This window comes from Corvus kubaryi, unplaced genomic scaffold (genome assembly GCF_017639235.1).
Source record: "Corvus kubaryi isolate FWS band 111438036 unplaced genomic scaffold, C.kubaryi_AGA036_p1.0 66, whole genome shotgun sequence".
In the NCBI taxonomy this organism is placed as follows: Eukaryota; Metazoa; Chordata; class Aves; order Passeriformes; family Corvidae; genus Corvus; species Corvus kubaryi.
The window spans coordinates 31,995,139-32,023,138 of NW_024582054.1; the positions used below are offsets into that span (position 1 = coordinate 31,995,139).

Below are 28,000 nucleotides of genomic sequence, written 5' to 3' on the forward strand. Positions count from 1 at the left end.
AGGACTCGCTCATCTGGAGCTGTTCACAATTGGCCAACACCAAGCTGCTGGGATGGCCCCCAGTCCAGAATCAGGAACTGCAGAGGAAAACCCTCCAGTTACTGCAGGGGTTTGTGTCTGTCACTCTTTCCTGATGAACCAGGTGGGCTCACTGTGAATGCGTCTACTGGGAGGATCCACGGATCCCTGCAGTGCCAGGGAGGGAAGAACTGCAACAGCTGGCCTGGAAAACTCAACCCTTTCTACACCATTACACATTTAGGGTGTGATTACTGAGGGCTTTCCAGGGCACGCCATGAAGAGTCTTTCTCACCCCTTCAATGAAGTAAGAATCCTGTTTTTGCCTTAACAGGTCCTGGGACTCTGCACTTCAACCCAGCAGTAACATGGGAGTTAGGAATTCTGTCCCTGCCCTGTTAAACAGCAGCTGCTGAGGCTGTTCAGTGATGCAGAAACCCCACAGGAGGAGATCTGAGTGGGCAGAACGAAGACGAGGTGGCAGAACACGCCAGGCGAGGTCCCAGGGTGCGTGTGCACCACAGCACGGAAATACCCCCAAAAGGGAAGGGCTAAGAATATCCTGAATTTCCTCAGCTGCAGTCTGCTGCAGTTCAGGAAAATGACATCATTGCACCACCACCACCACAGGCTCCGTAGGAGTTTCATCTCCCGAATCCTTCCCACTGAAAAGGACACCAGCAATCCCTCCCAGCTCCATGGCACTCGTGCTGACGGCAAATTCCTCTCTCAGGAGAAAACCTTGGTAGGCTCTGGCTCAGTTCTTACTGAGGTAAAATATAACCTGCACCCCAAATTACCCAAACTGTGACTGAAAATGAGCAGCACAGCTTAGGCTGTGTGTTCTGTACACCTAGGGGCTGGCTCTCTGCACCTGGCAATGACACTGTGTCCATTTATCCAGCCTGGAACAGCACCAGGAGATGGGTCCCAAAAACACCAAGCTCACCCCAGGACTGTAACACCATCTGTTAAGGTGAAGCACGTAGGAAACACAATGACAAAACCACGCAGGAGCTGCTGAAGTGCTGTAGCACATTCCCTGTGCTCAGGTTCACCACAAGAGGATTTCTTTAAATATCTGTTTGACTTGCAGAGTCGTGCTTCAGGCACACAGCAGGTGGGCAGCAGGCAGCACAAGGAAATCTGTCACAAAAAGCATGTTTGTGCCAATAAAATACTTCACCACCCCAAAAATTTTATATTTATCTTTCCAAATTTGAGACAAAAATTGCTCCTCAGGGTAGGACTTAAACCCCAGTAACCAGCAGATACCAGCAGTCATCATGTAGCCACTGAGCCAAGTTTTACCTCACACCTGTTTATAATTAATTTATAATAATTTATGGTCTTACATTGCTGAAATCTTTCTTGGAGGAGACAGATCAGGAGAGGTTTTAGCTCAGCACTATGAGAGAAGTACAGGCAGAAGAGTTCTCTGCTAGAACTCTTAAAACAGGAGAAATAATGTTCCACTACCTTTGCTAAACAGCCCCAAACCATTTCCTCACATGTGCTTCAAGGGTGGAATATTTTAAAACAGAATTTGACACAAAAAAATTCCCATAGATGTTTCCCTGTAGACTGCTGTTCATTCTTGTCAGCACATTTAAAATGAAAATATCTTCAACCAAATTCTCTCAGCAATGCCATTTACTATACAGATAAATAATGAACAACTCAGTAGGGAACAGCTCGTGAGAGGACAGAATTTCTCCAAAACAAGACAAAAGAGCAGAGGAGTTGCCAGAGTTAAGTCTGTAAACTATAACTGGACAGGGTTTTAAATAGTGTTAGTGCCTATTCCCTGACAACACCCACGTTGCTCTTATTTAATGGTGTTACACACAAATTAATGAACAAAAAACAAACCCCAATGCACATGGATGTAGTTGAAATGGGGCAGAATCCTTGTGTGATATTTAGGTGCTTATTTCTCTGTGGAAAAAGCCCTTTTCATCAGTGGTGGGGGTGCTTTTCCAACATCAAACATCATTTCCAGAGGGGGGTTGTTGAGGCAGCACCAGTCGGGAATGCGGCCTGTCTGGCTGTAATATTCCTTGGACACAGAGCGGCTCCCAAGGATGTCCTGGAGTGCTCCAAAAATGGCTCCTACATTATTGGCAAGGAAAATAAATTGCATTAATTCAATGTAGAATTTCTCTTTCTACTTCTTCCCATAACAAATCTCAACTGGGATTTTTTAGCTCTGCCCCAAAATTTAAAGGGATGAATGGATATCGCTGCTTTCCTTTTCAGTATCCCATTTAAGTCCCAAACTGCTTCCATTTATATCCCTGAAAGTATCTGAAAACAAGGAATCATCTGCTCTCTGCTATCAGCAAACCTGGCCTGGCTGACCCACCTCTTACAACAAAGTTTCCTAGAAGTTTTTATTTTAAACTCTTCCACCAAACTCCCTTGTGTTCAGGGCAATTTTTCCCCCAAAAAAGGTGCCCCACAAATTCACACCGGCTGTGAGAAGATTCAGCCCACAGCAGCTGCCCAGGAAAGAAAAGCACCACAAAATTTGGTGCACAGAAATAGTTCTGGTTTGCTAATCCTAAAAATAAAAGGTTTTATTTACTACAAATCCCACTTGGAAGGTTTTTTTCCCACCCCTGCTTCCCAGTTGCTCCCATTCTTACCTCCCAGCCAGGCCACGCAGTTGGGTTTGGCAGGGGGAGTGTGAATCCTGAAGGTTTTAGTGGCAAGTGCCTCCTTGTATTTGGGTTTCTCCACCAGGTGTCTGATCTCAGCCATGAGCCTGTGCAGGAACCCCGGGAGCATCGCGGTGCCCCCGATCACCACCAGGTTCTCTGCCAGCTGCTTCCTGGTGTCTATTGGGCACTAATGCAAACAGGGACACAAAAAAACCCCCTACGTAAGTCAAGCTGCCTGAGCTTGAAGACATTCAGAGGTCTCTTAGAAATTCAGTCCATTTCTATGCCCTCTAATTGCTGTTTTCTCATATTTAGCTGGAAAATAACCAACATAATGAGAGAAATGCACAGGAAATGCCTGGAGGTGCAGAGGTGAAGGCTCCAGGCACAGAACTTCTTAAACAATTTGTTTTCATAAAGAATTCTAATGGAAATGTTTGTCATATCAGCCAAGTCCATGGCTCTCCAACAAATTGCATCTCAGCAAACTTATTTAAATGGCATCAGCAGCTACAGGGAGCCAACTTTAATTAACGTGAATACACCACCACATAATGAAAATTTCCATTTATAGTGGTTTCCTAATGCACTTTTTTCCGAAATATAATAAAAAGAGAAGCATTTGTATATGCCAAGAAAAATGCCTGCAATTAATTTAATATACTGCCTGTAATAAAGATGTCCAAATTAATTTTATTCTAGCACAGGTAAACCAGCAGCCTGCAGGACTCTAAGTCTTGAGTCATTTATAACTGCGGGTTCTCTTAAGACTGGAGGCATCCCCTAAACTGTTTCTAATATAAAGATACCTGAACAAGTGAATCCAAGATCAAAGTGGCAACAGATGTCTCTTCATTATCCTGTTCAAACAGGATTTCTACCACAGAGTCTCTGTGGAACAGACAGGAAGTGAGTGTTAATGAGCAGCAAAACCACACTCTGAGCTGAACTCGGGCACAGCAGAGCTGGAGATAACTGCAGCTTTCCTGCTGCCAACACTTTGTCACTCCTGTCACACAGCCCATGCACCCAGCAGTGCCAGCGGGGAGGGGACAATCATGGAATCCTTGGAAAAGGCCTTAAAAACATCACATTCAGCCCTCAACCCAGCACCACCCCTTGTTCACCACTAAACCACATCCCCAAGTGCCACATCCACACGTTTTGAACCTTTCCAGGGATGGTGACTGCACCACTTCCCTGGGCAGCCAGTTCCAGTGCTTGACAACCCTTTCAGTTAAGAATTTTTCCCTAATACCCTATCTCAACCAGTCCTGGCACAACTTGAGGCCATTTCCTCTTGTCCTGTCCCTCCCTTCCTGGGAGCAGAGCCTGACCCCCACCTGGCTCCATGCTCCTGTCAGGGAGTTGCAGGGAGTGAGAAGGTCCCCCCTGAGCCTCCTTTTCTCCAGGTTAAAATGCCCTGTTCACATCACTAAACCTGTCTCATTATCAGGCATTGACACTCGCTTCTCTTCCCCCATCCCTCTAATCTCTTTGCTCTCATCTTCCTCTTGGGGCTCTGGAGAAGCCACCCCCCCCATGATGGGCTTGCACTGTGGCCAGCACACAGCTTTCACTTTAGAGGCATTAAAAACATATGCAACTGTTTCATTAAAATCCAATTTTATGACAATTTATGTGCTTTTAAGAGTTGAAATATATCTTTGTAGTGATAAATACTCTGCTATGACATTTCTCACCTGATGGGGCCAACTACATGGAGAATCTTTTCTCCATCCAAAGGATAGTCCACGTCTGGAGGCGGTGAGGGACGCTGGAAATAAAACCAGACTTGTATTATTATTTTAGAGCCCAAAAAGGCTGCAGCCACCTCAAAGGAAGAGCAGGAAGAGCTTCATCCTCCACTCACCTCAGCACTGCCATCAATGTTGAATTTGGCTGCCTGGATTTTCAGTCCCCGTTGGAGATCACTCACAAAGCAAGTGCGGACTGTGCAGAGGGGAGGAGAGGGGCACAAGTGAGGCTTTGCTGGATCCTTTCATCACCAGTAAAAACAGTCATTTCTCTTAATTTAGAAAAGAACAGACACTTCAGGCCCTTGCTGGTCCAAGACATTATCAAATAAATGCAAAGACAAGCAGTCTCTACACTCCAGCAGAGTTCAGGTGCTGTCTAGACCATGAGTTAAATGAAGCTGACACAAAATTAGGTTGGAAATCCTGCCTGTCCTTTCCCAGACAAACCACACAACATTTTAAGCCAGAGGGATGTTTCTAATGGTGCTTCAAGGTGCCAGGGGTTGTATCCTGGCTTTGCTGCAGGTCTTGCAACACGGCTTCAAATGAGGCATTGCTCATTTTCTAAACAAGCTCCAACCATGCAATATTTTCCTTAGTGCAACTCTTCAACACCCTAAGAACTCCAGAGGGTTTTTCTGCTTCCAGACAATGCTGACAGAGCACAACCTCGTTTGTACCCCAGCTGCTACTGTTATTATGCATTTATTTATTTGCATCTGGCACAGGTGAGCATCTTCCCTATAAACTGCTGTCACAAAGAAACAACCCTTCAACACACAGACAACAATAATTTCATCCCTAGCCTGTTCTCTCTGGTTCCAAAAGACTGCATAAAAAAAACACACCTGGTCAGAAAATGCGTGCAAGTCCAGGAATTAGAAAAGCAAATTCCATCTGACAAAGCACCAGCTGCATTTATTTCGCATTTGACTGATGGATTCCTTCCTAATTTGACCCAAGGGATACATACTAGTTACTGTTTTCTAGGAAAACATGTTTTTCTACCTGTTGCACATGAAACAATTACACAAGAATTCATCCAAGTTCTGCCCAAAGAAAGACTGTATTTTTTCTGGTGTAAATGTAGTTCTTGTCTCCACTTGCCTGCCTGATTAACACACCAAAATGTCTTTTATACATACTTTTTTTTTTTTTAATTGACTTTAAAGCAAACAGAGCCTTTCTAGTTAATCTATAAACAAAACTACAGAACAGAACAATCCCTTCTGTGCCCACCTACCAAATGTGTCTACAAATTATCACTCAACAACACAGAGGTTAAAGCAAAAGAGAAATTCAACACCTGGTTTTGGTTTTGCTTTCAAAGAGGAAGAACAACACAAGTTCATCCAAGAGGTAAGAAATACAACAAACAGAGAAGAAAAATAAATTCCTACTTGTAAAATATTGCACACTTGTTATTATCACACCCTACTGCACAATTTAATACACTAGAGTTTCACAAAGCAAACAAATTTACCTTTTATATCCTCTACTATGTCTTCTGGGACTGAGCCTGTAAGAAAAAAAATAACTTAGTTTCATTCTTAAATTCTCTTCCTACTTAAAAAAACTTTTGTTTTAAGTTTGAATTACATTTAGTATATTAAACTTTTGCTCTGACTGCAGCTTTTAAAGATTTCCAAAGCAGAAAAGATATTATGAACAGAAATATAAAGTGTGTCTTTGCTCAAAACAGACTGAAAAATTACTACAGAACTTTTATCTCAGCCTTTACTCAGAACTGTTGCAAGAAGAGGCTTATCATAAAAATAATGTACCTGTTAAAGGCCAAGAAAGAATTTATGCAGGTAGGCCCCATGAGATGCAGTGAATCCTAAACCCATTTTATCCACTGTCAGGATTAACACCCTTTCCTCAGTGCAAGTTCCCAGCACAGGTGCCCATCCCACAGACCTTACCCATCACGGAGGGAAGGCTTTGTCCTTTGGCCAGTCCTGTATCCACTGTGCACTGCTCCAGCAGTTGATACTCCAGCTCCCTAAAACAGTGCACAGGAGGGTGGGTAAAGACAGTCATGAACTCAGCCTGGGTCTCTGGACTGGACTCCAGGGACAGGATTAATTCCTTTCTTTTACATCCTTCTAAATATAAACTTAAGAAGATGTGATTTCCACAGTTTTTACCACATTAGCAACAGTCAACCAGTGGTAAATCTAAAAATTGGATGATATTACAGCAAGCTAGGATTTAAAACAGGAATTTTTTCTCATGGTCAAAGAGGAACTTTCACAAACAAGTAATTTGTAACCTGGAATGGATAACTATGAACTTACTTGTGGATGGCCTTTCCTCCCAGGGGAAGGGAACCCCAGCAGCTCAGGACTGGAATTCCCTCATAGATCTACAGGAAGATCAGGAAATTCTCCTCTTTTTCATTATGAGTTTTTTCAGTCTGCTGGAACTAAATGCCTTTTCCCTTCTACAATCCCTTGCATCAGCCACCTTCTAACTGCTTTTCTCCACAGTTAATTTCTAGTCAATCAAAGTCTCATGTTTCACGACAGCCCCATTGCTGAAAATGAAAGGATACAGGCAGCACCAAGCTTTCTGCATATCCACAGTCCAGCACCATGGCAGAGTTGATCCCAAGTGTCAGGAGAGACATCAGGTGACTTGGAGCAAACAAAACAGAAGGTACCTACAGGAAAACCAAAAGGAAAGTTGACAGAAACAAACAAAGCACTGATGCCTTCCCTGAATGATGTTTTAAGAGCAAAACCCAAACAAGTGTATCTTGAGTTATTCCAGTACTGAACAAAATACAACAGGATTCCAAATTCTGTGTTCACCTTCCTTGTGGTGCACATCAGTTACTTCAGTAATGATGAATGTTGGAATGGGCTTGTAAGAAAAGCAAGGCTATAAAACTCAGGTCAAGTTTCTTATTGTTATTGAAAAGAAATGAAGGAAGCTGAAGTACAGCTACTTGAAAAGTTGTAAAAACTTGAAGATGTGAATAAAAGTGCTAGAAAATCCATTACAGTGTGCCTTACGACAAACACTGCTACGCCCAAACGCACAGAAGAGGCTGTTTGAAACACTCTCACCAAAACAATGTGGAAACTCAAGTGAAAATTACATGAGAATTGCTTCCTTCTCCCAGAATTCCATAAATCAAGTTTCCTAGAAAGCAACAATTCCTTTAAGAGAATACCTTGAAGAGCGAATTAAGTGAGAAATTTCAATAAATCCTGCACTTACAGGAAATGTACTGACCCTTAACCCAGAGCCAGAAGGTAAAACATTGATCCTGTATTAATAAACCACTTTTATTCTCTGCAGCAAATAGAAACCAGAGAGAATTAATCTTCCATCAGTATTAACTGGCTTCTTAACAAGTTACAAAGTCTCTCCACCAAAATATGACTCTGAAGTCATGAGCCATTTCCAACAAACCGTGTTGCATGGGGTGTGCTTTAACTGAGACATTCTATTGCTGTAAAGGGATTATGAAAAAAAGAACCACAAAAAACCCCCTCAAATCTTTCAGCAATTTGAAGTTACCAGAAAATTTTATCAATAGTAAGAAAGAATTATGCAGAAACTCGAGATTAGTTGGTAAACTGTGGTGTGGAAGGACAGTGAAGAAGTACTGCAGACAAACTGGTTTCACTACTTTTTATAGAAAAACCTTAACCTTTGTTCTGTCTGAATTGAAGGAGCATGGAGTCACCTTCCAAAACATTTTCTGCTACAACTGAGCAAGAATTAGGTCCAGACTTTTCACAGAATCCTTGACTGGTTGGGTTGGATGGAACCTTAAGGATCATCTCGTTCCACCCCCTGCCATGGGCACGGACACCTTCCCCTAGCCCAGGTTGCTCCAAGCCCCATCCAACATGGCCTGGAACACTGCCAGGGATGGGGCAGCCATAGGTTTTCTTTTTTCCTCAAAACTTTTCTTCAAAAAGATTGATTAAGCAGAGAAGATACCTGATTTCAGGTAAGTTCTTCTCTAAATGAGCACAGATGTGCTAGGCAGAGATATCGACTGGCAGAAATCATGAGACCTGCTGACAAAGCAGTAACAAGTGTTTAAATATAAATCCTGGCTCCAGGCAGTGCTCAATGGGGATTATTGGATCTGTCTGGGACAGTGCAGTGTGAGCTTTATTATCTACAAGCCAGGGAAACCTTGCAGAGCCTTGTTAATTGCTGCTGCTTTGCGGCCTAATGAAGAGTCAGAACGGAACAAAAATGGTCTTTAAGCCAACTTCCACGCCCTATTTCCTCACACCATCATCAGATTTTTCTTCTTCTTTATGCCTCTCTCACTCTTGTCATTATTTTCATTTTTTCTGTCCATATCCGGTAGTGACTGTAAGTACAAATCCTCCTGGCAAGGGCTGTGCATGTGGAGCAAAGTTACACATTTCTGTCAAACACCTACCTCAAAATGCTTGAAGAGGACCCTGGTGAGTGTGTCCCTGAAGTGTGAAGGGCACAGGACCGACTCTATGATCACAACACGCCGGTCCCTGGGATTCACCAGCAGATGCCTAAAAAAAGACAAGATTTGTAAAATAAAACTGGGAAGTTTTAGCACCTATTACAGGACCTACCTCACAGTCATATTCCATTTTCCTCAAAAGTCCTCAAAGTTTGCATTTAGACAGCATTTTCTACAGCAGACCCCAAAGTCTTTTTCACAAATCGAAAAACCCCAATGCTTTCCTAAAAGAAAGTCAGGGAACTGAGGCAGGGAAAACAAGTTACAGAGCCTGTAGCTCTCAAAATCTGTTATACATTTCTAAATCAACAAGAAATGCAAAAATAAGTCATCAGTGGCTTGTGCTGTGTCATACAGTGTCACAAAAGGCAAAGACTGATGACACAGATGCTCTGATTTCAGCGGAAGAGGATGGAATTGTCCTGATTTCAATTGCAAAGTGATGGTCCAGGACAGGAGAAGAAAACAACCCAACCCACAGACGTGAGGCACAGAAATTAAATCCTGCTTTCCCTATGATGGCTTTTACTTGTAAAAACATGGATTTGAAGCAAAGAGAAAAGACTAAGTCAAATTTCATTACTCACTAAGGGCACTAAAAACACAATAAAGAGATGTATTGCTGAGGTAAAAATATTCCACAGGCAAAGGTTCCTCCTTCCAAAACACTGTGGAGAGAATCCTGCACTGATAGGAGCTTCAGCCCTACCAAAATCAATGCAACTCCTTAGGTAATGCCTTCCCCTTTTCAGGCCCTTTATAAAAGCCTCAGCTGAAAGGTAATTTATCAAACATTTCCTGCTTCTACAGAGCAACTGATGCTGCAGGACAGGAACTCTTTGTAAGATAACCTGGATCTCAGCACCACTGAATTCCTCCTGCGCCAACACAGCCAGGCAGCCCCTTGCAAAGTCTTATCTCTGTTTTCTTATCTAAGTAGACCGTGTCCCTCCCCCTGCTCACACCCCTGGATGTGCTCAGGGAAGAGCTGCAGAAGGCCTGGGTCACTGACAGGTGTCTCTTACCTGAAATACAGCATGTGGATAAATTCCTTCAGATAGGAATACAGCTCTTCTGTGTTGATGTTATACTGCACCACCTTGACAGGCTGGGAAGGGAAAATATCCAGAGTCAGCTCAAATGCTGGGCAGTGGTTGTGTGCATATATATATATACACATATATATATTCACACATGATCTATAAAGAAATATATAAGATATATACATAATATATATTTAATCTGACACTATATATAAACACTCACTCTTGCCTGATTTGCTCTTGTCCTTAAAACATCTCAAACTCACCCTATAACTAAATTCCAGAGTTAATTAATGCTAATTTTTCATACAGGCAACTTAGCATTTGTTTTCCAAATCTGCCATCCTCTACTAAAAGAAAGAAAAGAAGCATAACTAGGCAAAGCAATTTCTCAATAAATGCCCCAAAACACAAGTTCCATGGGGACTGAGCAGCAATTAACACCAGCACTGGCATCACACTTACCTCTATCTAATCACAATCTTCTAATAGCAGCAGTTAAAATAATGAAAAGCATAACATTTCAGAATATTTTATTCTTGTGATGGACAGAAAGAGCATCTGCAAATTCTTTCTACACCATAACACATCAAACACCATAAAGGTAAAGTTCCATAAAGTTCACCTTTGAGACATCAGGTTTCTTGATTTCACTGGGGATGATGCATCTTGGTCCTGTTTCTCCTGCAAACCCACACCTAAAAGAAAATGTTGAAAACCTGATTATTTGAAGTCCCCATTTGACACCCTGGGCCCAGGAACCATCACAGAGTAATGTATTAGGGATGTTCTGTGACTGCAAAGAGGAGCTTTGCACACAGCTTTTCTATCCAGCCACTGAGAGATGAATTTAAAGATGGACAAAAAGATAAAGATTGTGTACCTTTTTTTATTGACTCCCTCAACAATAGGATAAAACCAGCAGCAACCCCAAACCAAACTTTTCAGAAACCCACCTGGTCTTCCAAACACACACAAGAACCATGGAGTGAAGAAAGCAATTAAGCCAAAATAAATTCAAGGTTTATTTTAATAGTCTCAGTGCCAGACATTTGTTTGACCCCTGTCACGCCCATTAACTACAAACGTCAGAAGAAAACAACAGTAGAAAACCATAAAGCTCCTGGACTTGGAGCACTTTTAATGCAAAAAGTCAATTAATATCTCAGTTTGCTATTTGGCAACAGTTATCACGTTGGATCATAGCAGAAAAAAAAAATTAAAATAGCTGTAATTCAGAACTTAATTTTCTTCTTTTGTCTCAAACAAATACTTGTGTAATCCCAGTGTGTACAGGCAGTTTTCCTTGAACTTTCAGCTAATTTCAGCCTTATTTGGAAAACGACAGACAGCTCTCATATAATTCAACTGCTATTTCTTCTACAAGAGAGAAGGCTGGAAACAGACCCTACAAACACACTATTCAGGGGAAAAGCGTTTCCATGAGAGCATTTCATTGGATGAATAATGCCCAGGGAATAAAAGCTCACAAGCACCCCAAACTTGGGAAAAGCTTTCAATTGGCCACATGACTGTGAATCCACAAAAAGCCACTCATGGAATCGGCTGTCCCCATCCCTGAAAGCTCTGTTAAGTCCTCCCATTCCCAGGTAACAAAGCTTTTGGCCCACGAGATGAAATACTAAGTAAATAGTGAGCATTCCTGTTTCAGCAGTCGAGCTAAACCTTGTTTTAATCTAAAACACAAGACTAAAAACCGAGGATGCTTATTAGCAGCTCTGCGCCACACAGACCAACACAGGAAGAGAGTGAGGGGGAAAAACCCACAAAATCATTCTTGGAATCACAGAACGGCTTGGGTTGGAAGGAACCTTAACCATTCCACACGTTTCACCAGACCAGGCTGCTTCAAGCCCTGTACAGCCTGGCCTGGAGCACTTCCAGGGATGGGGCAGCCACAGCTTCTCCGGGCACCCTGTGCCAGGGCCTCACCACCCTCACAGGGAGCAATTTCTTCCCAATATTCCATCTATCCCTGCCCTCTGGCAGTGTGAAGCCATTCCCCCTTGTCTTGTCACTCCAGGTCCTTGTCCCCAGTCCCTCTCCAGCTCTCTGGGAGCCCCTTTAGGCACTGGAACGGGCTCTAACGCCTCCCCGGACCCTTCCCTTCTCCAGACTGGACAGCACCAAATCCCGACAGCAGGGCGGAGCACTCACTTGGTAAAGGCCTGTCCCAGGTCGATCACCACGGCGGTTTTCTCCCCGCCGCTGCCGAGCCCCTCGTACAGCGGCATCGCGGCCCGCTCTCCCTTCCTTCCCCGCTCCTCTCCCTTCCCCTCCCGTTCCACCTCCCTCAGCCGCCGCTATACGGGGCCTTCCTGCTCTCCGGCGCGCCGGGCTGCCCGCGGCGCCTGTCCGCCTCGCCGCCGCCCCGCCGCCTCCCTCGGGCCCGCACCGCCGCTTCCGCCTCATTGTGCGGAGCTTCGAGGCGGCCGGGAGTACCGCGGCACCGGCGGCGAGCGCGCTGCGGCGCGCCCTCCCCTCAGCTCCGCTCCGGCAGCGGGCAGGGCAGCCGCGGGGAGGCGGGCGGCGAGGCCACGGAGGGGCCTGAGCGGTGAGCGGGGCCCCAGGAGGTGGGCGGGGCCCGGGGTGTGGGCGTGGCCTGCGTGAGGCGGGGAGGAGGCGCCGCGCTGGGGGCGCTCCCGCTCGACCAAAGTCGTAAAAATCAGGATCGCTTAGGCTGAGAAAGCCCACCAAGATCATCGAGTCCACCTATTCCACCACTAAACCATGTCCCCAAGTGCCACATCTACACGGCTTCTAAATTCGTCCAGGGATGGTTACTCCCCGAATTCCCTGGACAGGCTGTGCCGCGGCTGGACAGCGCTTTCTGTGAAAAAAAATTTCCCAACAGTCAACCTAAACTGCTCATGGGACAACTTGAGGCTGTTTCCTCTTGTCCTGTCCTTTGTTCCCTGGCAGCAGAGCCTGACCCCCATCTGGCTCCACCCTCTTGTCAGGGAGTTGTGGAGAGTGGGAAAGTTCCCCCTGAGCCTCCTTTTCTCCAGGCTGAGCCCCTTTCCCAGCTCCCTCAGCCACTCCTGGGGCTCCAGCCCCTTCCCCGCTCCGTTCCCTTCTCTGGATACGTTCCAGCCCCTCAATGCCTTTCCTGTCTTGAGGGGCCCAGAACTGCCCCCAGGACTGGAGGTGCCTCAGCAGTGCTGGCACAGGGGGACAGGCACTGCCCTGGTCCTGCTGCCACACCACGGCTGCCACGGAAACAGCCACATTTAATGCAAAAAGCCATTTCTATGAGGTTAGGTGCACAGGTACCCTCAGGGCACAGCATCCTCCCTCTCGAACAGAAATAAAACATTCCAGGGACTAAAAAAGCCACATCACTTCGCTACTCCAGGAGCGTGGTGGTTGGGAGTGAAGAGCGGAGCTCGCAGTACAATGAGGATAGGAATGATAAACCCCATGGTGGTAACAACCTGTGCAGGGCCAGGGGTTGGACACAGTGATCCTCGTGGATCCCTTTCAGCTCAGGACCTGCTAGGAATCCATGCTTTCAAGACTGGGTCGCCTGAGATGGGTGATCAGAGAGGCAGAAGATCAGCTGCGCTTAATACTAAGAACCTAATCAATAAAAGGTGTTCTGATGAATATTGTTTGTGGTATGTGTCTTCCTGTGACTGGATCCCCTGGCTGGGAAAGGGGAGTTTCTAACAGATTTTGGTCAGTGTAATGAAAATTTGGGATCACTTGAGGAAGAGTTTCCTAAGGTAGCACTTGCCCCACTCCCAACAACCATCTTCTTTCCTCTGCCAATCTTCCCCTTCCCCACAGTAACCACACCTGTAAAACCAGCTGCTCTTCAGGCAGTTGTTATATCCAGGAGTGTAACTGTGGCCCTGCTCACACCCCCAAAAGTTGTGTCTTGGGTATTTATTTCAGCAAAGTGCACAAGACCAAGGAAGTAAAATAAGCATTGAAAAAGCAATTAGCTGGGGAGTTGGGTCTAGACATTTGCTCATTGCCAGACAGGCCAGGCTGAGAGCCAGAGGGTTTATGCAGGGGAGGAAAAGGGTGCTAATGAAGGCAGAGGATTTCAGGGAAGGCTGTGGTGACACCGCTGTGCTCTGTTGTCACTGAACCCAAGCCCCCTGACCTGTGGCTCCTACAGCAGTTTGTGGATGCTGTTCTTTTTGCTGTGCTTTCCACTCTGCCAGCAGTGCTGCTTGTCCCACGTCCACACTTTCTATTTGCAGTCCCTGAAGGTGGAGGTGTGTGGGAGTCGGATGATGAGTGGGAGTGATGTGAGACGCTGAAAGCTGTCGCTGCCACCATCTGCTGTGTCGCCTGGGCCAACCCCCGCTCTAGTCCATGGGCTAGCAGCTCTGCACAAACGCTTTCCCTGTTGCTCCTGTCACAGCCTCACCGTGTTCCCCCCTTCTTGTCACCCTAAAGTCACCAAGGTGACAAAGTGGAGTCAAGAGACAGCGTTGAGAAGAGAAGGTCCAGGTGTGTGTGGAGCAGGAGTGCAGAGTGGGGGAGCTGAAGCAGATGGGGCATCCTGGAAGGGTTCTTGGAGGACATACAAGGAATCCAGGCAGTGCAGAGGGAATGCAGGAAGGGTGCGAAGAAGGGGAACTCTGCAGTGACAAACTCGGGGAAGACTCCTCTCAAAGCCCTTTACATCCCTCATAAAGCCCTGCTATCTCTCCTTCAAGCACCATCCCACAGCTCAGTACGAGCCCAGGCACTCTTCAAACAGCCCATCACCAGCTTCCCAGCCTCTCCTAGGAGAGGGAAACTGAGGAGCAAGGACAAGGCTGTAGTGGTGATGCGAGATACAGAAACAGTGATGGGACCAGCACACACCCAGTGAATTCTGGAGGAGGAGGAGGGTTCATTGCCAAGGCAGCAGTGGAGAGTGCTGACACATGAAAAAATAAACAAACAAAACCCTGCAGCAGTTAAACATTGTGACACCGAGTTCAACTTGCCTTATGATTTTGTGTGGTTTTATGTTTTTAACGGCCTTTTAAGTTATTTTTTATGGTTAGTATTTTATGGCCTTCCAGAACACGGAAATGCAGCTGAACTTTAAAGGATATGCAAACAATGAGGCATGAAAATATGTTCAAATGTCATTTCCACAACAGAACCTTAACTCTGCCATGTTTGAGCAATTCCCCAGTGCACCAAGAATATGCACTCAGTGGTAATTACACCTGACTGAGACAGGAATTATATTCAAGAAACTTTTCTGTGTTTAATTTTTCTCTCAGGGAAACAATCCCAGAATTTCCAAAGTGCTGCTGGAGAGATTCTGATTAGACACAAGGTAAATTTTTCACAATGAGAACAATCAGACATTGAAATAATCTCTCCAGGGAAATTGTGGATCCCTCAACATTGGACACTTTAAAATTCAGCTGCACAGGGTGCTGGACCGTCTTGTTTCAACTGTGATTTTGCCAAGAGAAGTTGGGTCAGATAATTCTTGAGATCCTTTACAACCTGGTATTCCATGATTCTGTGATAAGTTGCTTCCTGGAGTGCTGTCTGCCCTGGCTGTTCAAGGACAGCCCAGGGAAGCTGTGCAGTCACTGTGCCTGGTGAGAATATGCTCTCACTGGAGGGTGAATACTCATTCTCTCAAATTCTGTAAAATCCTCCTGAGTATCTCCATGATAGGGGTCTTATACATAATGTACTATACTTAATGTTGTTGCTCTTGAAATACTTCAGGTCTAAAAATTGGAGTAATTTAGATAGTATATGATTAAAGTCTAAGCATGATGTTTGCATGATCTGTTTTCATCCCCAGATCTCACCCATTTATGATATCTTACCATGCTGCAATTACCTATTTACAGCACTATGCTTATGTTTTTAATATAATGTTTTATGTAAAATGACTGCTTAGATATGTCTTGCAAAAATCAGGAGCCCTACTTGAAATCCACAGCCCATGGCTTCCTCCTGAATGTACTATCCCTGAGTTAGGAATGATCAGAGTTTCCTGCTAATCACATCACCGTCTTTATAGTCCACTGGAAATCTCCTCTTAAATTACGTTAATCAATCACAGTTAACACGAGTTCTGAAATGCAAGCTGCAGCTTTAAAGTGGCTTAATTTAATGGATGGTCTTTTCAGAGTTATTGATAATAAGAGCCAGAGAGTTAGAGATGTGCCAGGGTTTCATAACAAAATCCGTCCACGCCGGGCTGGTTTAATCAAGGAAGCTGCTTGCATAATGTGAAGAGCACTCGCTCTCCCCCAAATATGTGACTGTTGGAGAAACAGATGGTGATGCTAACCCGAAAGAATCAGGCTATAAATACATTCAGGATAACAATATAAATGGAGATAATTATTCAAAGTTTAAGGAGGTGGTGGGACAATTAAGCCAGCTCGTAAGCAGAATGTCCAGCAGAGTGAAAAGAAGGATTTCCATAACACAGTAAGAAATTATTCCCTGAGTGCAGCCAGTTCATGCAACTCTTGAGAGCGGTGCTACCTCTGACAGGCAAGGAAGAGGTCACATAAGGTCATAAAAATACAAGATATTAACAGCAGCCCATTGAAATCAGTGAAAACTCTTATATCATAGAATCATAGACTGGTTTGGGTTGGAAGGGAGCTTGAAACTCATTTAGTTCCACCCCCTGCCATGGGCAGGGACACCTTCCACTATCCCAGGTTGCTCCAAGCCCCATCCAACCTGGCCTGGAACACTGCCAGGGATGGGGCAGCCACAGCTTCTCTGTGCCAGTGCCTCACCACCCTCACAGCCAGGAATTTCTTCCTAGTAAGTAATCTAAACCTACTCTCTTTCAGTTTGAAGCTATTCCCCCTTGTCCTGTCACTCCATGCCCTTATAAAAAGTCCCTCTCCAACTTTCTCTCAGCTATGTTAAAGCAGTGGAAGGCCACAATTAGGTCACCCCAAGCCTTCTCTTTTCTTTTCCAGCTGAGCAATCCCAATTCTCTCAGCCTTTCCTCATAGCAGTGCTGCTCCATCCCTCTGATCATCTCGGTGGCCTCCACTGGAATCGCTCCAACAAAATAAAATTTGTAGGACAGTTCTTTTTGCCTAATGCAGTCCTTTTTCTCTCCCCTTTTTCTTTTTCAAGATCCTGTTGGTATTCAAGCCACTGGCAGAAGAAAGACCCTTTCGGATGTCCTGCAGACACGTCATTGTCACAGCGCAGCGCTGCTCCCTCCTCCGCGCCGCTGCCTCGAGGTGGCAGAGGCAGAACCCGCCCGGAGGGTTAAAAGGGAACGTTTTTCATAAAGAAAATCACTTTTCTGTACTCGCCCCGAAACAGGCAGCTCTCAGCTGAATTAATCCCCGCGGAGCACTTGCAAACGTTGCAAACATAAAGGAATGTGTCCTGCAGCACAAACGCTGCGTGGCTACGGCACGGAGCAGCACGCCCAGCTAATACTCTGCTCCCTTGAAAGCCAAAATGCCTGCCTGGACCCCTGCAGAGACTCGGATTTCAGCTGGACCCAGGCATATTTCAACAGCAAAGCATTATTATTTTTAATTGGTCAGAAAATAAACAGTCTTCTGTGTCCCTGCATTGGCTGGCTTAATCTGTGTACTCGCTTCTAAGCCTCCCTAATCTCTGTGCGCAGGCTAACAGGGGCACGTACCCATCCCTTCCTCACAAAACCAAGGAACTGCATACTTAGGGCCAGCTTTAGACCTTCTGGAGATCGCAGAGAGCTTCCTCACCTTTTCCTAGCACATGGATTCAAGGGACCCACTTATCAGCTCTCTGAAAGGACACTGAGAAGGAAAACCCACTGCTTGGGGTTCTGTTAATTTCTGGATCTGGGTCCTGCTGTAAGATTTTGGCTTAATTGATTTGAATGTTTGCAAAACAAAAATGTGTATTTCTCTGCTCTTAAACATCCTCAAGGGGAGTAATGAAAACACTGGTGGTGTCTGGAGCACTGCTGTTTCACTCTAAAACACAGTGCTCCTCCCACCCAAGAATCCCAATTCCATGTGTTATCCATGGGAAAGACCCCAAAAGTCCCTGTGGTGAGGGCTTTCAGCCCCTCAATGCTATTTTAGAAAGGGCTGTACTGTGAGGGATGGAGTGGCAGTACTAAAACCTGTGGATTCAGTGGTTTAATTTAACCTCAAGTTTTGAAAAGCAAAAGAAATCTGAAGTTTCTAAAGTCCCTCTGGGTATTATGTGAACAATATAATTATAATACCCTCTGGGTATTATATTTCAGATCATGGAGGTTGGACTCAATGATCCTGGAGATCTGTTCCAACCTATATGATTCTCTGTTTCTGTGATTCTGTGAAGTTGAGGATTTAATGTCAGAGCAGGGCTTAGGGTCAGCCTGCTTTGGGGTGGTGGGTCCAGTGCTTTATTTTATTGTCAGCCTAACTTTGTAGTGGAGTGTGTAGGACGGGGGGAAAAGTATCCAAGAGACTTGACAGATGGTTCATGTTTTAGCTGAGACTCCAATATGCGCGTGGATGGCTTCCTCAGCACTTTATCTCTGGGAAAATTGTAATATGTGGTGTACCTTGGCATTAACTGCATCGATTTTGTCGAAGGATATGAAGAAGAGCCGGGGCTGTACAGTGATTCTGTTATGGATGTGAGCATTGGTCCTCCCGGGCTGGATTCCCAGAGCAACTGCAACGGATTCCAGTGACCTTGGGCCAGTCAGCAGAAGCCTGGTTCTACTCTGAAGAGTGAGAGTGTAAAAATGGCATTTCCTACTCAGCAGATCTGGGCTCTGTGTGCTCTCCAAGTCACATCTGCTGACTTTAGTGACAAAAATAAGTTCTTACGGCTTTCCTGCTCTGTGAGCACTTCAGAAACACGAGAGCTGGGAAGCAGAAGCTGGATCCTGTGCCTCCTTGATTACTGTAAATCCCAGCCAGCAGTGGGGCTGTACTGGCATCACCTGGCCTTGCCCAGCTTTCCTGTTAGTGCCAGCGGTGAGATACATGGATGAAAGGAATCCAAGTTGATTCTCCTGACTGAGTTTTAATTGCAGTTGACATTTATCAGGTTTGCTGTTGGAGGAAGAAGAAATCTGTTCGTCCTTAACATGATTACATTCAATACAATTTATTGGTCACAAACTTTTTCAAAGTGGAGTTGTTTTAAACAAACTTCCGTCTCTGTAACAGGGGGAGCTGTTCTCACTTTCCCTGAATTAGACTCATGGCTACTCCATTCCAGTGACTGCTGTTTAGTGGGAAGAGAGAGCCCCCTTAAAACGGATGCTACCAGCTGGTGTACAGGTGAGTCTTGTGATGGAGATGTGCACTGATTTGTGTGATGGACATGTGCACTGATTTGTGTGCTGGATGTCCCCAATATTCAATTTGGGAAAGTTATTCAGCAGCAAAATTAACGGTAACTATTTTAAAATTGCCTTTACCTTCTGTGGCATGTCCTGACATACTTAGGATGGCTGATACATCTCCTCACAGGTGCCAGGAGTAGCAGCATAAGGAGCAGCATTCTGCTGTCAGGACAATGACTTTTTTAGTTCATTTTATGCAGGCAAAATATATCTTCATATAAATTTTTATGTGACCTAGTCTCTTAATTAGGACATGCTATTGGTACTTTTTGGGTTCTGCAATAAGACTGCGACAGGAATATCACCTTTGAAAAGAATCTGATGTATCATTACTTTGTACAACAGAGCTGGCTGCTATAACAATACACAGATTTTACAAGAGGCTCTTACAAAAATTAGGTATCGTTATTTTACAGAAGAAGTGGAGGCTGAGAGCAGTGAAATTCAGTTTTGAAAGTCCTCTAACAAGGCAGGGCTGAGAATGGGACATGAGTGCCGCTCTTTCCCAGCTACGCTACCTGCATGGAAGAATGAACCTGTTTACATCCAAATTTAGTCTCTGAATTCACCTCAGGTGGGAATTCCTGAAGGACAAGACCAATAGAGGATTGCACTGAAGTGTCTCAACCCAGAGCAAGGGTAAGAGGGGAGAGGCATGGATGTTTGTTATCGTGCTGTGGAAGTGGGGCCTGTTTTGCTTGGTTACATGTATGCTCCATGGCATACTGATCTGAGTTAAAAATCAGTATTTACAACTAATAAACCATAGAAAGGAATAACAAAAGAGTGCTCTCTGGTGATTTCTGATTTCTGCCTCTTTCATCATGCCTCTTTCTTTCAGTCTGCAGATATTTTTGTTGATAACGCAGAAGCCTCTGATTTTGGCAGGTTATGCGGGGTAGAGAAACTTGCAGCGTACGGGGAATGTGCAATTTTAGGCAGGGAAAAAACCACAGATAACCAGATATTTTGGTTACAGTGCTTCTAAGTGAAATATTTAACCTTGAGAGGACACGGTGCCAATCTGGGTTCAGAGTTGATGGCAAGGGGGAAGTGGAAACCTCTCCAGTCTATTAAGTGCTCTGCATCCTTAGGGAACAGTAAATCATCCGATACACACGCTTTACATTTTAACTAACTTTCCCAATAATTGTAAAGGTTAGAGAGAAAAGGGGTTGAAAACACTATCATAGAGTGGTTTGTGTTGGAAGGAACCTTAAAAATCATCTCATTCCAACCCCCTGCCATGGGCAGGGACATCTTCCACTTGGAGATCCCTTGTTCTGAATCCCAGGTCAGCTGTTAGGGGGAAATTGTGCAGCCGCTGAAGCCCAGCCCCTGGACTCATCCCTGAGGGCTCTGATTTCTGCTGGGGTGGTCTCTGTCATCCTGCCCCTCTCCCCACACACTGAACAGCTGAACATCTTGGGAATCAATCCCAAACCCACAACAAGGTGCAGTGCTGTCCTTGAGAATTGATTTTGGTTTCCTGGAAAATCTGGCTGCACCATTAACTTGGGAGGTGGCACCTCCTGCACGGCTGAGCCACCCCCTCTTCTCAGCCAGAGCTCTTGGCCAAAATGAGTTGGCCAGGACTGAAGTTGAACCTGTGAAGAGTGTTGAGTCCCTAACCCGGGAGTTAATGGTGTTTAAAATGGCATGAAAAATGCTCTTACCTCTTCATTCCCTCCCACCCCATCTCCCTTAGAGGAGAAAGGCAACATCCTTTCTTTTCACATATTTGTATTTTATTTATGAAGATGCTGCAGCACTAGAAATATTGATTAATGAATAATTTTCCCAGATTTTACAGTTCAGAGAGGCACAGCCAGAGGGGACTTTCCCCACTGTTTTGTGTGACCATTTCCTCCCCCAGGCCTAACTCTGAAGTTCTTTCTGATGCCTTTTGTCACTGGCTGTCTTTATTGCTGATACAGGCACTTCAACACTTTTATTTTCAACTCATGCAGGGGTTAGCAATATTTCCCCGAAAAAAATTGCCCTAACTTGCAACAAATCTGTCTTTTGGAAGTTTTAATATTGGACGCACGGTGCTACAACCAAATGAATTGGGTTGAATCCAGTTTGGTTGAAATCCAGTAGAAAACACAGTGTTTCTCTAAAATTAAACAGGTAAAACTTTGGGGTGTGTTTAGAGACACAAAGAGAGCAAATCACTAATATAAATGTTATTACCAGTAGCACAACGAACAGAAAAAATAATGAACAATCTGTTGATAAGGAATATCTCATTTTCTTCCATCAGCTATGTTGTTTATCTAAAGAGCTGAGTGACCTGTGCCAGCAGGTTACATCTCACTTTGTGTGGAAAAAAGGAAGAGTTTATTTTATAGTTTGTTGTCATAACTGGAGGATTCACTGATTTGCTTCGTGTGGCAGACCTGGCATGTTCATAAGGAAGTCAAGATTTTAACTCACCTGTCCTATACCTTCCCTCTATTCCTTCCTATCAATTCCACCTCCCAAAAATCCCTCCATCCCGGTCATTGCTTCCTGTGAGAAATCATTATGGTCTCTCCTCACCTGTCCCTGCCCAGCTCAAACGCTTTGCACCTGCTGCAGCCCCACTCTGAATGAGTCACTGCCTGAGAGGGCGTATAAAACCCTCTGTGTGCAGCAGAGACCTTGTGGTGCCCCTGATACTGGGCTTAGGGGAGTGAGAGGAAGCTGAGCTGGTCTCACCTATTGGGTTTGGAGTCAAGGTATGGGGCTTCTGAGTTGCTCTTTGGCAAAGTGAATTGATGTGTGAGCAAGGACGTGATGGTATAAAGGTTTTCTTGTTAGTTATGGGGGGTTTGTTGGGGGAAAAAAAATGGGTGGGAGGAGGAAAGCACTAGCAGAACTGTTTACCTGTCCTGGCCAAATAGGTGCTTAAAACAAAGCATCCAAAAAAGGGGAATTGAACTAAGCTCTTCTGATTCACGTGTTCTTATTTAAGAAGTTGTTCTCCTTTGCAGAGGGAGTATTAGGGGAAGGTGACCTCTGCAGCTGAAAACACTGGAGGAGAATCTGTAATAGATGGAAAACTACTAAGGGTGCCGTAGGCCTTGTTGTTACAGCCCCTTGTAAGCAAAGAGCGGCAGCTCCTCGGGTCCGGCACTGAGGAAGAACTAGCTGCGGGGGCTGAGGGCTTGGATGCCCAAACTTCCCTTTGGAGAAGGAGCAAACGGCAAACGCGGGTGCCGAGGAGCACGAAGCCCACCAGGGGCAGGCGGGGACCGGCGGTCGGGCGGAGCGGGCCGGCCCCCGACACCGCCCGCCGGTGGGCGGCCCGCTCCGCTCCGCCCGTGCGGCCGCGGGGCTGGGGGAGCGAGGCACCGGGCGGCGGCGGCGGGAGCCAGGTGAGGCCGGGACACACACGCACCCAGCCGGCACCGCACCCCCGTGCCGCGTTTGCCCCGGGCTCCTGCGTTTTGAATCGATTCGGGTTTTTTTTCCGACGATGCTCGGCTGCCCGCGGGGCAGCGCATCCTCGGCTCGGCTCTTTGTTCCCGGCGAGCGGCTGGTCCCTGCAGCCCCGGGGGATGGGGAAGGGGCAGCGGGGCGAGCGGGGGGTGCGGTCCTGCCGGGATGGGGGTCCCGATGGGCTCGCTCGGAATATCTTTGGGAATGGGTGTATGTTTCTCGCGGGGGTGGTTTGGGGGTGACCGCCGCTGTTCCTCTGTCCTGTCGCGGGCCTGGGCAGGAGGAATCTCCGGACGTTTGTTCGCACTTGATCCCCTGCCGGGTGGGGAAAGGATGCACTTCTGTGGTGTAAAGTCACCTGTAAATATGACTAAGGAAGACGGGGAGATGGACGTGTGCCCGGCGTGCTGGGTGTAATCAAGCCTTGAGCTAGCCCTAATCCCATTCCCTGGACCCCACGCAGATTCCGCCCGAGCCAAAAGGGCCTGACAAGGTGCATTTAATCTGCTCTTAAACCTTCACCTGCAGGGACTCATGATCCTCCAGCTCTGCTGTGTGTCAGCGTTAGGTGAGGCGCTGAAATTGTGGAGCGTTTCTTGCTGATTGGAATCCGAGTGCTATCCCTCTGCTCCCAGGCGGGCTGGGGAGCAGCATTTCTGTCCTTCTCCTGCTTGAAAACTGCTGCACCCTTTGACCTCATTCTTAAACACCCCCTCCTCCCTATCTTAATCCCTCAGGAATTTGGTAGACCTTAGACTTCTGTGGTGCCGGGGACCTAGCACGGGTCAGAAGCCACAGAGAACTATGCAGCTTTTACTCGCAAATCCAAGTAGGGATTTCCATAGGTAGTCCGTGTGCTGTTCTGAACAAAGCAAGTGATCGCTTGGTGGTTGGGGGAATAATCCCTAAAACATGTTGTGTCTCTGGCTCCCCGAAGAAACTACTGCTGGAATGCCGAGGCTGGAAGTGGAGGTGGTGTGTTATGTATTAAGGTTTCTCACTGGGACTGGTAGGAAGCTGGCCTTACAGAATATCAATATCTCATTTGTTTGCTTGTAAGGATGCATCCTCAAGGGTAGGGGAGGATGTGCCCCTCTGATGTGTGCTTGTCTCAACATAATTTTTCTCACCTGACTTCGTGTTGGTGGCTGGTGTAGAGTCGTGTCGCTGTTGGAGGTGATCGAACTGGTTGAGGTCTGTTTCCCTGAAGTATGTGCTGTAAAAGCATTAGCTCACCAATTCACTCGGTTGAACTGGGCAAGGACATAAAGCAAGATGAGATGAAGGAATTTTTCTGGGCTTGTGCACAAAAGTAGGAGTTGGAGCTCTGCAGTGTATTATGTGCTGCCTTTTGTATTCAGCACAAGTAATGAGGCTTGGATGGCATACATTAGCACCCTGTAACAGAGCACTTGGCGGCTGGCAGTTGTTTGACTTGTATGTTTTGGCTACATTTTCACATTAAAAGACTTGCAGCTTTTTTGTCTGGTTCCCTTATCAATTGTCAGGTGAATTGCGGAGCTGAGCACAGCCCAGGCTGACACCAAGCTTGTGCTTGGAGATGTGAGAAGCTGTGCTCAAAGGCGAGACAGAGATTTGTCTGGGGCTCACCTGTTCATGTCCTGTGCTCTCCGCTTTGATGCGTGCAGCCACTTCATCTTGCAAGTGAGTGTCCTCCCTGTATCGGAGGGATTGTTAGGGCAGAGTTATTAATTAGAGTTGAAAACTCGATACTGTTTTTCCCCTCACTGTTTCAACAATTTGGCTACATAACCATAACTTGCCAAAGACAGAAAATAACAGCTAATTTTTTTTTTTTTGGGGGGGGGCGTTTCTCTATGTTAACTGGCTGGGTGAAACTCTCAAAAAGCTCTCCGAGGGAGTAGCTGCACACAGCTGGGACACAGGGGGGAGTTTAATCCTTTGCAGCATGTGTCCATAAACCACTGGTCCATGCAAGGAACGGCTATTGAAGGAGAGACATCTGCTCTGCTCTGTGCTTGTCCCCTGCAAGCCTGCCCTGTTGGAGTGACCATAACAGGCTGGGGCTCCTTCTGAGCTGGCTTTTGTTGGTCCCCCCAAGAGCTGGTTTCAAACAGGTCTCCAGAATTCAGAGGGCTTAATGGTTTAAGAACTATTGCAAGTGCTAATTGTATGGAGCAGGGAAGCAGCCTGGCTCAGAAAGATCCAACTGAGACTGCTTCAGCTGGTGACCAATTTATGTTTATTGTCCCTCAGCTTCCTGACTTCCCCACTGAGGTAGGTGGTTCTTATTCTTGTGGGTAGCTCCTGGAGATGCCCAGTTTTTGGCCCTTGTTTTCAGCCCAGCAGTGCTTTGTGTTATTTTCCAGCCTACCAGGTGTTAAAAGAAAAGTTATTATTTTCCATACTAAAGATAAAGCTCCCTGGCTGCCTGCAGTTGCGCTGCCTTTGCGGCTGGAGGAACTGCATCTCCTGGGATTTGGTGTTATTAAGTGCAGGGGAAGTAGCTGGTACTGTCTCTTGCCCTCAGTGTGTGCTTCCTATTGGAAGCAAGGATTAGTTTTCCACTGAGAGCCTGGCCAGTGCTTGGCAGCTGCCTCCAGGGCTTCAGCTCTGAGGATGCCAGGTGAAATCTGGGGACGAGGAGTTCCTGCAGCATGAAATATTGAGGTACTACCTTCAGGCTGGTAAGAGAAAAGCTCAGGCTTACTACAGAGGAGGTGCTTGGTCAGGGCAGTGTGTTCCAGCCTGCTTTTATCGCCTGGCTGAGGCTGGAGAGCAGGCTGACTATAAAAATAGCCAGATGGGAGGATAAATGTATAACTCAGTGTGGCTTGAGGAGCAAACTGCTCTGCAGCCAGGTACCTGCAGCTTCTGCATTCAGTGGAAGTGCTACAGCAAGGTGTCAAACTCTGCTTAAGGAGATAGCCAGGTCACTGCTGTTCATACACTCTCTAATCCAGCCTCTTCCTAAAGCTAAGTAGATCTTAAGCCCTGACTAATCTTCTTTGAAGTTTGAACCTGTGCCATTATCCTGCAGCAAGCTCCATGCCTCTATCTCCTGCTTTCACTGAGTGTGAAGGTCTAGGTTAGCTTACATCTGGTTGTTGTGGATTTCCAGAGCAAATAACACTCTAATATGATTTTTGCCCTATAGAAATGTAGGATTATGGCCAGCAGGGCTTTTCAGACTGGGGGAAACAATATGAGGCTGCCCAAAGGATTCCAGGAATTCTTTTATCAGGCTGGTACTGAGTGCCCACATTATCTACCAGCCAGAAGGAGGAAAGGTGCTAGTAAAGATGGAGTAAGCTTGTTGGGAGGAGATAAACATTTTAGTTTTTCTCCTAATCACATTCTGAATGTCTTGGGCTAGTGGAGAGCCTAGAGCTAGAAAGCTACAAACTATCTGTACAGATGTGTATATACATATGTATAATGTGTATGACTGCAAGAGAAGTGCTTTTCTAGTGCAGCTGGAGTTCTGTTTAGCTTTAAGCACTGCAGAAAGCATTTGTGCCACCTAAAGGCTCCTGACTTCTTGAGAAGTTGTATTTAGAGCCAAACTATTTTTTAAATAGAAAAAAAAAAACCCCAACTTCTTGATGTTTCAGTATGCCTGATCTTAACAGGCACTTGTTAAAGGGGTGTGAGGTGAATGTGATTTATATTCAGCTGCATGGTAAGTCAGATGCATGTAGTTAGGCACTAACAATTTAACTTGAATAATATATTCTTTGTGCTTTTTAATTACAAAAGTGAATAAAGAATTAGCCTGGAAGAAGAGCTAAATATTGTCAGTTTTCAGCTATTTTTTGATGGGGGGAATAGAGAAAATAGATGGGTGGCCACCCATCCTTCAGAGATAGAAGATGCTAAAAATAAAGTGGAAGGTATCTAGGCTGGTGAGGAGGTTTTTGGTGGCTTCTGCTTGTCCCTGAGCACCTGGTGCATGTGTGTGGCCTGTGATGGGGAATTATTGCAGCAGCTCAAACTGCTGGGATGAGGCTTCAGGGAGAATGGAAAAAGTGACTCAGTGTGCCCTGAAGGCTCAGCCAGATGCTGGAGCCTGCAGTGATTGACTCTGAGCTGTGTTGCTGCACTCTGTGGGTACAAATGTGAGTAATACTCCTGTAAGTGCTGTTTGGGTGGGGAAATGAGGAGTGTGGCAGGTTTAGGATTTATCCTGGTGCCTGTGAGCAGCAAGACTGCACAGGGTGACCATTGCTCTTCTTTGGAAGACTGAGGGGTGGTTCTGACAACCCCAACCTCTTTCCTTACTATTATTAGTCCTGCAGCCCAAAGGTAAGAGCAGTTCACTTGTGAATGATAAAATCTCACCTCATTCCACCCCTTGCTGTGGGTAGGGACACCTTCCACTATTCCAGGTTGCTCTAAGCCCTGTCCAACCTGGCCTGGAACACTGCCAGGGATGGGGCCTTCCCACCCTCAGTTAAGAATTTCTTCCTAATATCCTATCTAAACCTACTCTGTCAGGTGAAAGCCATTCCTCCTTGCTCTGTCACTCCATGACCTTTTCCAAAGTCCCTTTTCAGCTCTCTTGGAGCTACTTTAGGCACTGGAAGCTGCTCTGCGGTCTTCCTGGAACCTTCTCTTCTCCAGCTTCCAACTCTCTCAGCCTGTGTCCATAGTAGAGGTGCTCCAGCCCTGTGATCAACTTGGTGGTTCTTCTCTGGACTCATTCTAACAGGTTGATGTCTTTCTCATGTTGGGGGCCCCAGAGCTGGCCACAGAACTGGAGAAACACATGAGACAAAGCATGTGAAGCTGCTGATGGCTGGAGGCCCTTGCAGTAGGGCTTGACTGTGCCTGTGACCAGCCGCCTCTGCTGTGTGACAGAGGGATGTTTGCTGTGTGCATGGGACTGGTGTGAGCAGCTGTCCCACATGGGACGAGTGGGGCCTTGGATGGGATGGTCTTCTGGAGTGGTGGAGTAGCCCAGGACTGAGGCACATGCCCAAGGGAGGTGTCTGGATGCTGGAGCTGTGTGCCTGGAGGCAGCAGAGCTTGCCAGGGGCAGGCTGTCAGCTGGCTGGATCACTGCTGGGCTACAGGTTCAGTGCTCCCTTGGAAACTCTTGACTCACACAGAGATTCTGGAAGTGCCTCCATGGTGCAGTGCAGCCTGGGCACTGTGCTAATGCAGCAGTGCTGCTGTCTGGGCTGTAGCTTCCTCTGTGGGGCCAAGGACCTCAGCCAGGACATGGCACAGATGCAGCCCTAAAGCCTCCTGGTGTGGCTCCAGTCCTATGTTCTCCCCCACAGACCCATCTTGTTTTCTGTGCG

General features: G+C 46.2%; 2 protein-coding genes and 1 long non-coding RNA gene across 3 annotated transcripts in view; 1 reads left to right on the plus strand and 2 right to left on the minus strand.

Moving 5' to 3' along the window:
• Positions 1 to 1,653: 1,653 nt before the first annotated feature.
• ACTR10 (actin related protein 10) lies at positions 1,654 to 12,291 on the minus strand. Its single transcript, XM_042046943.1, has 13 exons — positions 12,140 to 12,291; positions 10,587 to 10,659; positions 9,944 to 10,026; positions 8,859 to 8,967; positions 6,999 to 7,106; positions 6,742 to 6,809; positions 6,367 to 6,446; positions 5,925 to 5,960; positions 4,555 to 4,634; positions 4,385 to 4,458; positions 3,491 to 3,572; positions 2,667 to 2,868; positions 1,654 to 2,130 (listed from the first exon to the last, which is right to left on the minus strand). The coding sequence occupies exons 1-13, from the start codon at positions 12,214 to 12,216 to the stop codon at positions 1,949 to 1,951; spliced, it is 1,254 nt and encodes a 417-aa protein (XP_041902877.1). The 5' UTR covers positions 12,217 to 12,291; the 3' UTR covers positions 1,654 to 1,948.
• A 4,478-nt stretch (positions 12,292 to 16,769) lies between these two features.
• Positions 16,770 to 27,313, minus strand: LOC121673813. Its single transcript, XR_006019313.1, has 3 exons — positions 27,221 to 27,313; positions 25,793 to 25,794; positions 16,770 to 16,795 (listed from the first exon to the last, which is right to left on the minus strand). It is a non-coding gene; the product is annotated as an uncharacterized LOC121673813 (long non-coding RNA).
• The window catches only part of ARMH4 (armadillo like helical domain containing 4), a 53,671-nt gene continuing 48,277 nt past the window's right edge, over positions 22,607 to 28,000 (plus strand). The window contains exon 1 of the mRNA XM_042047553.1: positions 22,607 to 22,648. The gene's annotated coding sequence lies outside the window, so the exon portion shown is untranslated. The remainder of the gene's footprint in view (positions 22,649 to 28,000) is intronic.